This window comes from Cynocephalus volans, chromosome 2 (genome assembly GCF_027409185.1).
Source record: "Cynocephalus volans isolate mCynVol1 chromosome 2, mCynVol1.pri, whole genome shotgun sequence".
NCBI lineage: Eukaryota > Metazoa > Chordata > Mammalia > Dermoptera > Cynocephalidae > Cynocephalus > Cynocephalus volans.
The window spans coordinates 81,442,767-81,455,265 of record NC_084461.1 but is presented as its reverse complement, the minus strand read 5'-3'; the positions used below and the strand labels follow the sequence as shown (position 1 = coordinate 81,455,265).

The 12,499-nt window shown below is 34.1% G+C and overlaps 1 protein-coding gene across 1 annotated transcript in view; it reads left to right on the top strand.

The window, feature by feature from the left end:
- KIAA0825 (KIAA0825 ortholog) overlaps nt 1-12,499 on the top strand; it is a 379,872-nt gene that overhangs the window by 87,295 nt on the left and 280,078 nt on the right. The window contains exons 6-8 of the mRNA XM_063087402.1: nt 6,932-7,029; nt 10,001-10,228; nt 11,522-11,784. Coding sequence (XP_062943472.1) covers nt 6,932-7,029; nt 10,001-10,228; nt 11,522-11,784 — 589 coding nt within the window. The remainder of the gene's footprint in view (nt 1-6,931; nt 7,030-10,000; nt 10,229-11,521; nt 11,785-12,499) is intronic.

Here is a 12,499-nt window from a genome sequence, read left to right as displayed (position 1 = left end):
TAGACTTGTTTTAGACAGGTATTGTAAAAATATAAGCAGAAATGGCCAAGAATTGAAGCAAAGATTTGACATGTTGATTTCAGTAAAAAGGTTGGTTCAACCCCATTAACTTGGGCCGAGCCCGTGGCGCACTCGGTAGAGTGCAGCGCTGGGAGCGCGGTGACGCTCCCGCCGTGGGTTCGGATCCTATATAGGAATGGCCGGTGCACTCACTGGCTGAGTGGCGGTCACGGAAAAACGACAAAAAAAAAAAAAAAACAAAAAAACACCATTAACTTAAGATCAAGCAATGTGGAGACTTTCAAATGGAATATATTTGAGAGCGATATTTACCATTCTTCAATAAATTCAATTGAGCAAATATACAATTATGCCACAATATACTGTCTTATCCCCAATTTGTCTTCATATAAGCAGCAAGGCCCACCCCCCAAAAAAAGCAACTTCAACATCACATTAATAATAGTGTACTATGTAAACACATTTGTGGATAATCAAGCTCAGTATGTAGAAGGAATTTTGAAGGGCAGGTATAAGAAATAGAAGTCTGAGTACTAGAACATCCCCTTGTGATATAGGTATTCTTCATTGTTGAAATTCATATTGTTTTGTAAGAAAGCCAAGATTGATTTAGTCTGACACAACTTTATGTTAATGGATCCCTGAGAAGAATGATCTTGAGGGAAATTGTCAAGAGAAATCTTAAGTGTTTTGTTCAATAGATCCAAGTTAATCAATTCTTATGAAAGCCATTGGTTTCTTAAATCAGGAAGGAAACAATTTCTTGAAATGGATGATTAGAGAAATCAAATATATCTTAAATTAACTAAGATACATTAAGTTGAGTATTCCCGATAGTTAATGTTTGGCTTAGAAATCTTGTGTGGGAGAGAATGAGAAAAAAGAGAGCAAGTCATTTGGTATCCTATGTATTTATTTTGATTGGAGCATATTTTGCTAATAAAGATCTTGGAAAGAGTTGCCTACTATGTCTGTGTAACCCAAACAATCTGATGAAAAGTGATTTTTTTTTTTTTGTCCAGATGTTTTAAAGATATCCAGGTGCTTAACATCACATGGAGAAAATATAAAGATGATTAACCAAATATTTTACTTTTTACTTTGATGTCTACTATTATATTTCAGACTTAGGCAAATTGGCAGGTCTCTCAGTAATTTGAATGTGAACAAGAGATTTTGCAGAGATACAAGAAATATTTTCTGAGAAATGAAAGATATTTAGTCATATTTATTTGCTTGTGTTTGGTCATGATTTGATGGTTTTCTATTTTCATTATTTCAGAAAATGATAGGATGTTATTTGACTGTTATGGTGCCTTACTGTATTAGGTATGATATCTGACGGCATGGCCTCGGGTTTGATTTATGGGGTATTTCTAATGCTTCTTCAGAATACAGTTATTCTTTGGGCAGTTCCTCAAATTTTCCAAAGGTGGCATCTGAGATTTATCTAAACCAGGAGGTTTCTTGGCCCTCATTTTTCTTTAGCCCCAGCAATGATAAAGAGCAATGGCTGCTTCAATTGGATGTAAGAAGAACACTTAGGGTTTGTCTCAGAAGAATCAAAGATTTCAGATCTTCTGAAAGATTGTTTGTACTCTTAGGGGGTCTTAAGAGGGGTCAAATGGCTTCTAAGAGTTCCTTAGCTAGATGGTTAAGGGATTGTATTAGGGAGGCGTATGTAGTTAAGGTAAAGAGGCTCCTAGGGTTTGTAAAGCTCATTACACTAGGACTTTAGCTGTTTCTTGGGCAGAGAGGTCGAAGGCTTCCACATTGGAAATTTGCAAGGTGGCCACCTGGGCTTCTCTTCATACTTTTTCATGGTATTATCTCTTGGATGTAGTCTCTTCTACAGATTCAGCTTTTGGTGGGAGGTTGCTTGTGAGCCAGAAAAGAACAGTGAAGAAAAGAAAGACTTGTAGTTCCCACTTAGGGCTGCCAACAAGGCAAGTTGCTTTGTAGTGCACACAATGGGAACCTATGAAGACCAATTTGGGTGTGAAAGTGGATGTCACAGGGAAGTACTGCCAACCTCTACTCTCTATGAAAGAAAGCAGCAGTGTGGAATCTAACCAGAAGTATAAAATGAACCACAGAGAACTCTGTAGGGAAAGCTGTTGAGCAGCTGGTATTCTTGTGACCCTCTGCACTCTTCTGAGTTTCTTAATCTAGGCATGCGCTTAAAGAAACTAGTGGTGATTGCATGCAAATAACTGTATTTTAGAGGGATGCACCAAAAATGAGCTACCTTCTCTAGACAATAAGTGTACAGAATTTTCAATATATTTCTAAATATGTGAAGTAATTCTCCAGATGTTCACAGAGCTCATAAAGTTTTACATTGCCAAATTTCGAAATCGACCATTTTGAATTTCAAACAAATATAAATGCCACAATCCATTGAAACCACAAGGTATCTGATTAGTGTGGACTCAGTGTTACTAATCCTACCTAAAAATTATCCCTTTTGCTTCCCTGTGTAGAATTAAGGGTTTTTAAAAAATCTTTCATATTTTAGGGAGGGGACTATATTTTAACAGTTATCATAATGGTTTGATAATTTATTTTCTATCTTACTATAGAATTACTCACCAACAAGAGAAGCCTTGGAAAGCTAATCTTTTTTTCTTATTCCTCTTGAAAATAGGTAGATGGTTTCTATAAACATCTGAGCACATTACTTTGAGTGCATAAACATATTTGGGAGTGAAATGATAAATAAAGGATAATTAACTTTTTTTATAAGTCTAAAACTATACCGACACAATGGCAGATAGTTATTTTCAGAATTAGATGTGCAAATCTTATACCTCAAACTAGTGTTATTTTTCCAGGGTAAATACCTCCTAAATTAGATAGTTTTATGAGCTATCTGTAGAAAAGTAAAGTGATATTAAGAATCCAAGTGTTGTTCCTTCATGTCACTAACAACTTGATCTTTTTTCTTCTTCTTGTTTTAAAATTGTTTTTGAATAATACTACATGAATATCATAAAAATTTTGACAAAGAGTAGAGTATATGGTGAAATTAAGTCTTTTTCGACTTCACTTATCCAGTTGCCCTTTCTAGAGGCAATTACTTGCATATATATCCCCATGTTAAAATAACACAAAATCTTATCATATTATGCATATGTCCTTTTTAATGAACAATTCAAAAAAATAAGAAACACCTCATTCTTTCTAACAGCTGAATAGTTTTTTATTGTTGCATGTATTATAATTTAACCAGCTATTCATCAGTGGACATTTAGAGTTTTTTTTCCCTCATTTGCTACCGCAAACAATGATATGGCAAATTTCATTGAACTATGTCTTATATGTGCACAACTATACCTGGATGATAAATTTCTAAAGTGGAACTGCCAAGTAAAAAGGTATGGTCATAAAGAGGATTAAAAGATAAGCCACAGACTAAGAAAAAGTATTTGCAAAACATACAAAGTATATGATAAATGACTAATATCCAAAATATACAAAGAACTATTAAAATTCAACAAGAAAACAAAGAATTCAATTTAAAAATGTGTAAAAGATCTGAACAGAGCCCTCACCAAGGAGGATATACAGATGGCAAATAAGCATATGAAAAGATGTTCAACATCATATGTGATTAGAGAAGTGCAAATTAAAACAAGATACCATTACACACCTATTAGAATAGCTGAAATTCAAAGCCCTAATAACACCAAATTCTGGCAAGGATGTGGAGCAACATGAACTCTCATTCATTGCTGTGAAGAATACAAAATGGTAAAGCCTCTTTGGAAGACAGTTTGGCAGTGTCTTACAAAGCTAAATATAGTCTTATCATATGATCCAGCAATTGCACTCCTAGATATTTATCCAAATGAGTTGAAAACTTATTTCTGCACAAAAAACTTGCACACCAATGTTTATAGCAGCTTTATTCATAACTGCTAAAACTTGGAAGCAACTAAGATGTACTTCAGTAGGTGAATGGATAAGCAAACTGTGGTACATCAATACAATGGAATATTATTCATTGATATATGTCAGGCCATGAAAAGACATGGAGGAACCTTAAATACATTGTATTAGCCCATTTCTGTTGCTTTTAACAAAATACTTGGTACTGGGTACTTTATAAGAAAATGAAATTTATTGCTTACAGTTTACAAGGGAAGTTCAAAGTCCAGGGAACACATTTGGTGAAGGCCTTGGTAGTGATGACAGTGACCCAGGGGTCTCCCTGGTGGAAAATGGTGGAGCAGAGAGAGAGAGACTTCCTCATGCACTCTGCTTTTTAAAGTCCTCCAAACCATGCCCATGACCACCATTTTTAATTCATTGACTGCAGCATGGTCCTACAATCTAATCGCCTCTTCAAGGCCCCTCCTTTCAATTACCATAATAGGATTTCTCACCCTCTTAACAATGTTACAGTGGGGATCAAGTTTTGAGGAGACACTCAATCCAAGGCAGGAGTATTACTGAGTGAAAGAAGCCAATCTGAATGATTCCAACTATATGACATTACAGAAAAGGCAAAACTATAGAGTCAGTAAAAAGATCAGTTGTTGTTGGGGGAAGGAAAGAGGGAAAAAGGGATGCATAGGTGGTGCAAAGGGGATTTTTAAAGCAATGAAACTATTCTGGGTGATGCAGTAATGATGGACACGTGACATTATGCACTTGACAAAATCTGTAGAATTGCACAGCACGAAGAGTGAATCCTAATGTATACTATGAACTTAAGTTAATACTAATGTTTCAATATTTGTTCATCAGTTATAAGAAATGTACCACATCATTACAAGATATTAACAATAGGAGAAATTGAGGGCAGGGAGGAAGTATATGGGATTCCCTGTAATTTCTGCTCAATTTTTCTGTAAATCTAAAGCTTCACTAAAAAATTATATATTGATTTTTTTAAATGGACATTTTTAGAAAGATTGCCAATTTGGTTTGTCTTATCTAATTTGACTGCCAGTGATATTTTTCTTGAACAGAATTATTTTATGGTTTCTGCATTATGTGTCTTGAAAAATCTCTATACAGATAGTTTGTAAAATATGTTTCATATTTTCTTTTAGTAGGCTTATAGTTTTTTTTTAATTTTAAAATCTCTGATTAATCTGGATTTTATTTTAATTAAAATTGATCCTTATTTATAACACCATCTTAAAATAACGTAAAATGCAAGCCATAGAAAAAGCATTTTAGGTTAACTGGTATAACACTATTTGAATCTAAAAACTTCTCAATGTTGTGATGTGTCTTGAGAAATGTAATAGGATTCTTAATCTGCAGTCCATGGGCCCATAGGGTTCATTAATGAGCTTTACAAGAGGGCCTGGAAATCCTCAATTGTGTGTGTGTGTGTTTGTGTGTGTGTGTGTCTGTCTGTCTGTCTGTAACACACAAACACATGCCTGCCATGCAGTCATATTGTGCATTTTTGTATGGCGTGTTCCATCACTTTAATCAAGTTCTCAGAAGTGTTTGCAAATCCAAAAATGATTAAGAAACACTGGAGTTGGTGAAAACTTTTCCTCAGAGTAGATAAACTCGGATAAAATTTTGCAGGAGTGGTGTTATTTCCTACCAAATGGAATATTTACCTTTAGTGCACTTGATGTCCAAAAATTTTGAAACTAACTATAACATCAGAACAAAATATTTTTATTTCTATGAACTGTATTCCTTAGAAGTAATTCATAATTCAGTTCATAGAACCACATTTGCAAAAAAACCCACAAATTTACTAGATGACTCTATTGTTCAGAATCCCTACTGATAAAATCAGTAAGATTTTGAAATTTACCTTGCCCAGGGCATAAGGAGAAACTGATTCTTAATAAAAATAAATAAATAAATATACAAACAAATAAACGAGGGGGAGGAGAGGGGAAAGACAACAATCACAATAAATCCTTGAACTTGTTAAGATAAGTGAACAGATATGATGTTGATGGAGGAGAAGAGCAAGACAAAGGGGGAAAAGGAGGAATTGATAAAGAGACACAAAAATCATCTACATTGTATATTGATAAATTAAAAAATTAAAAAAATAACTCTTGGTGAATTGGGGGGGAAAAAAGAAAAAATTAGATCATAGTGTGTAATGTATTATCATCTACCAAGTCTAAGCAAAAAAAATAAAAAGATAAATGCTAAATTATTCATATTGAGTCAAACTATCATTATTGCAACTTTAATGGAAATGTGGAAAGATTTCTTTTTGGAGTATTTATTCACTATATTTTTGGAGGTCTATTTTTTATTTTTATTTTCTTTTCCTTTTGTAAAAGAGTACCTTAATTGTAAAAAATAAAAGTTGAGGAAATATTTCCATTTTAGGAGCTTGGGATTATTTCATATCGATTCCAATGTTTATGTTTTCAGATGAATTACTGACATGCTTAATAGTGTAATTTTTCCTGATATACTGATGTTTGTCTATATGTTCTTTGTTTCATGAAGGGAAGTGATGCTGTACTAAGAATCACCACCACACCAGTTTTTAAATGAAGTACCATAGAACTTAACTTTTTAAATGAATAAGGAAATTAGTATTTATTTTGTACTCACATACATTATCAACATGAAAATGAATTAATTACAAAGGGAACTTTCTTTTACAACTGTATATGCATATACATCAAATATGAATATAACTAGCATATAGGTTTCATCGAGCTGTGTTTGGAAAAGGACTTTGTATATCTCCGTACTGTCATTACTGTCATGGTGACATCTCCTACATCTTGTTGACCATATTCCTTGCATACTAATATGTGTGTATGTGTATGTATATGTATGTACTATTGATAGAACTTTCTACATAACTAATGTTAACCTGAATATATTCACCCCATCAAGTATGGTTGGTTTTTTTTAAATGTATGTTTGTATGTTTGGGTTTTTTTTCCCTATTGCTTAGGAATTTTGGAGAAATTCAATAGAGAAGTTGTAACAGATAAACCTAGAGCAAATGAAACCAGTATTCCTTCAGAACAAGTGCTACCACCAGTGAAAGAGGTAAGTAAGGAAAAAAGATGGTATATTTTTAATTCATAAATAATATTATCATATATTTGTGAATTCATTATGAATCAAAATGTCTTGTTTTACCCTTTGCCAGTAAAAAAATTAATTCTTGATTGAAAATTGACTTACATGTTTTTGATGAAAATTCAATTGAGTGGGGACACTGTTCTTTTGCACAATCTATTCCATGGGAGGAGTATGGAGATGCAAGTCAAGAGATCTTTGTTCTTATCCTGACCCAGGGTCTGTAATTTGAGAATGTGGGCTGTAGATAATTGTTAAAAAGTCAGAAAAGGGAGATTTAAAATGGAAAGGAAAGAATAGTTTGAACTGGCCTCATATTTTTGTGTGCCCAACCTGTGTTTGTTCTGAAGATTCATTACCACTCTTCCTGCTCCTTTCTATACTGTAGAGAATAACATCTTCCAGGCTCCCTTGCTTTCTGGATTCTGGGAAGGGTTGGCCGCTTAAAGGCATTGATAGAAGACTGCAATGTAGGAGTGTTGGGTAAACCAGGGTATTTCTTCCACTCTCACTGTTTTAGGGAGTACCTCTGGTAGTGGCTGTGACTTCTTTATCTCCTCTATGGACCCTGCTCCCACCAGACAGTGCTCGCTGCATGATTCCAGTTCCACCTGACAGGTCTGCCTTGAATTTAGCTTTGACTGGTTGCCCCAAGAACCAGTCTCTCATAGCACAGTCCCCTTTCATTGTTCCTTCAACCCTGGGGGTGGTTGTGGCTTCCTGCTGTATTAGTATCTATATTGCTTCACAGCCCATGTTTGGCTCCTCAAATTTTCCATCACCTAGGTAACCAACACCCTACATTAAATGTCTTCCTTTTCCAATACCTTGAGTGGTTTCTGTTTTCTGAATGGATCCTTACTAATATACTAGGTAAATATTTTAAAAGGCAGACAAACATATAGTTTTACTGGAGTTTCAGCCTAGAAAGCAAGGGAAATAATCAGGAATATTCAAAGTTATACAAATGCTTTAACCAAAAATCAAAATCAGTACTAAGAAATTAGCATTAGGTAATAGAAAATATTCAGTGGATACCAACTTTGTGCTCAGAACAGAAAGCAACGTGATTCCCCCTTTTTTCTTGGATCATTAGTAAATATTCCCCATTCTAAATGGAATATATATGATGCCAAATATCAGATGAGAAGAGCAGAAATAAGCAAATGATATTTCATGAAAACAAATAGAATTTTAGAAGGAGGTTTGAAGAAGTAAAGATTTTCAGTTTTCTTCTTAAAAGCAGCTATTAATGTGCTTGTTTTTCCATATTTTGAAAAGAAAATTCAGATGGTCCCATGTATTGTAATCACATGTAAATTATCATGGGTAAAGATAATTGTCACTGCATACACAAAAATATTCTCAGTGCAACCATGGCAATTAATGGCAATTTTTACCAGAACATATTTCCTTGAAGGAATGAATGAATGAATGAATGATTTTAAAGAATAGACACACCCTGATGGGGAGAACAGAAGTGAGAGTTTTTTGTTGTTGTTTTAATTTTCATGGAGGTGGGTTTCTTTTTAGATTTTTATCATAAATATGTCCCAAGAAATTACTGTTATAGCACAGGGCTATAACCATGTCACTTCTAAAGTTTCACTTATAAGAAAGGAGATCATATGAGCTAAGTAGTTTCAATTGTTAATTTTATGTAAATACAAGATAAAAGAGATGTGTTTTCAGGCCCTATGATAAAGGTCCAAATAAACTTTAGAAAGGAAAGTTGAGCCACAACTTAATTATGCACATAATTAGAAAGAGAGCCACTTTTTCTGATTATAGAGTTGTGGAATCACAGAATTTTAGCTCTAGAAAATGAATCACCTCTATTTGTACGGTATGTATAAAAATCATTAAATTAATGAGAATGCGGAATACACACAAGAAAATTAGGCTAATGATCACGATCTCAGTAATTTCAGACTGAAAAGGATCATAGAAATCATCTTATTCAGCTCTATTACTTTACTAACAAAAAACATGAGATCAAGAAAAATGAGTAATTCACTCAGGGATATACAGTCCAGAGTCTTCAGAAGTTGGGGTAGGTACAATGTTAATATAAACAAGATTACATTAAAAAAGGGGGAGTTTATTTCTAAGCATAGGTTCAGCCTACTACCTATAATGTTTTTAGTACTTCAAAGAACATTAGAAGACTTAGGAGAAAGATACATTCATAAATATATTGCTGTCTGAGCCACAGACCAGAAGAAAAAAGGAAACAAGACAATATCGGCCTCCACCATAACCCCTTCTGCTCTCCTCACACACAGAGCAATGCAGACCATTTTAATTCCTTATTTCCTGGAACAGGAGTAGCACTGCTTACCACTTGGCAGGTGGAGAGACTAAATAAAATTCTAAGCAAGTAAAAATCCAGAAAGGTGCAGTGGTGTGTTTTCTCTGAGAAATTTATTTCTTATTGCCACTTTTGGCATGTCTGGATTTCTGAGAGTGAAAAAGAAATAAAAGATTGAATATTAAATGCTGTCTCAGGTTGCAATACTTGTTAACAATAAACTATAAGAAAGACTATAAAAATCTAATTTAGACTTTATTAAGTATATTGAATTTAAAGGTTGCTTTAAGTGATAAATAGCAAGTGTAGCTTTCAGCTTTCATAAAGATGGTTTTATTGAACTATATTTAAGAGATTAAATTTTGAAAAAAGTTTTTGATTAAATCCATTGATGAATTAAAATGAAATGTCAGTATATTACTGTGTGTGTAAAGAATGCACATGTTTTTGTATATTGCTTTATTCACTAGGTAATATTTTTTAGGTTGTAAGAATGGCTTTTATAGTATATCAAAGCATATCTATATTCAACATGTTGAATGAAAGTAATAATTTTATATCTATAACAACAGAAACATTTGTTCCTGAGTTAAGATTAATATGACTTTATATAAATTTATATTTCAGGCTACTTTACTAGATTTTGGCTGGAGAAGTGCATTTAAAGAAGTGTCTCGGGATATGGCACATTGCATAACAATTGCAATTGAAGATTTTTCCACAAAAATTCTCCAACAGGAACAGAATGAAAGGTCTTCAGCTGTGAGCTATGCTATGAACCTCGTAAATGTCCAGCAAGTTTGGCAAGACAGCTGCATGTTTCCTGAGGAGGAACAACCAAAGAAAATTGCAAAGGCAAGTATCAAATGAAATGAAATCCTTTCAAACTGCTGGCTGGTATAGGATTTACACACACACACACACACACACACACACACACACACACGGTGCATATATATAAAAAATATATATATGGCATATATATATATATATGGTATGCAAAAGGAACTTATAGGTCAAATGGTGGAGTCTCTTTGCAAGTACTTAGTACTTGACCCAGTTTTCTTCTCTGGTGTCCATGGGCCACTTCTACCAAAAATGACTTATGCCTGTGGCTAGCTTGTTGCTCCACGAACCTGAGGCAACCAAAAAGGGACGTCTGTAACATTATGGGGAACTGGGAAACACTGGGAAAACTGCCTGTTTTGGTTATACCTTTGAATGACTCCAGGAGAAATTGAGGAGGTTGAAGGAGGTACTGTCTTTTCTTAGTTTGGGCAATATAAAAATCTTCATTGACACCTTAATGACCTTCATGAACATTCCATTTCATTAGCATCAGTCTTATATCTGTACATGTGTTTAAAAAGTCACAAAACATACTGGGAAAATAGGAAGTAGATAAACACAATTACTCAGCAGTAAGTCTACAATGAGTTCATCAACCTATGATTGGGATATTTTTAAAAGAGAGTCCTTGAAGACGGCCTTCTTATTCTGCTGCCATTACCCCGAGGCTCCACACGTTCCCTAGAGAACTCTGTCGGCTGATCTGATGTGGAGCCAGCCTTCACCTTCCCATCCACCACACCGCCCTCTGATATTCAGAAAGAGTAGATGCATAGTAAACAGTGAAAACCTAGACACGTGACTTATGAAAATGTCTGACTCCTTACCAAGAAGATGCTGCATGAGATTATTTCTAACGCTTCTAGATTATTTAAATTAAAATGACATTTATACATGGTGTTTAGTTAAAAACAATCTTTTATGAAAATTTAGCCAAAGAAAATTAGAATAAATTAAAAAATAATCCAAATATTAATTTCAAAGATACATATTTTCTGAGTTCTACTGATTATAGATAAAGGTCCTGTCATGTAGAGCTAGTTCATGAGTTTTTCATATTATCTGTCTGGTAAGCATAAGGTTTGAAGGTTATATATAGAGAAGGATCATTTTGGTATTTCCTTATTTGACATAAAACATTTAACTTTCTACAACTGAGAAATTGATTATTATAAAGCTGTGTCATTATATTTATGTTTGACGCCGAATTCATTACTGAGGAATTTGGCTCCACTGTACATAAATTACATGGTGCTGTCAGAATACAAGTAACTCAGTGCCACATTTATTTCTCCTTAGTTTTGTTCTGACATCATGGAAAAACTTGACACAATGCTTCCACTGGCTCTGGCATGCAGAGATGATTCTTTTCAGGAAATTAGAGCAAACTTTGTGGAGGCCTGTTGTAAAGTGGCAACAGCTGTCCTGGCAAAACTGCAAGAGAGAGGCAAGGAGGTTCCTTCCAAAGCACCCCTGAAAAACTGGCACACAATCCTCTCCACAGCAGCGTACGTCTTCCAGCATTTCATGCAATATGATCATTTGATGAAAGAATCTACTAAGTAAGTGTCATTTAGATTAAGTTGATGGTCATGCTTTAAGAAACATGTAATCTTTGAATATCACAAGAATGAGATTTTGATGATAATACTTGAGAAGGACAAAATAATAATAAACTTGGTGGATTATTTTCATTTGTCTTAACTAGGAAATGTCAAAAAGGTGGATCATAGGATATATTAATCAAGATACATAGATAGGAAGAAAGGTAATCTCTCTAAAGACACACTCAAAAGGCCCCTGCATTTTTTTTTAAATCTTACATCTTTACTAGAAAATTTACCCACATAAAAGCGACCCATGCATTTTCTATACCCAAATCTGGAACAACTATATTCTGTATGTTGTTATGACATGACCAAATGTACCCCTTCCATTTTGTAAGCTACATTATACTGACCACCCTGAAAAGGAAGAATAAACTTGTTTTTATCCCACATATATACGTTTGTGAAATATTTACTTCCGTCTTTTGTTTCTAAGCCAACAGTCTGTTAGGAGATGACATAGAGAATAAATGAGTTTTAATCTATTCTAATGACCTTTGTCAACATATTTCAGGACATCCATTTAATAATAAACTATCCATAATATTTGAAGAGGAAGCATATGGCTGTCTTAGTTTTCTTGCATTAGTAGTCTCAAAAGACGATAGAAAAGCATCATTTTGGTATTTCCTTTCTGGTACCCTTGTACTCTCCAGAACACAACATAGCC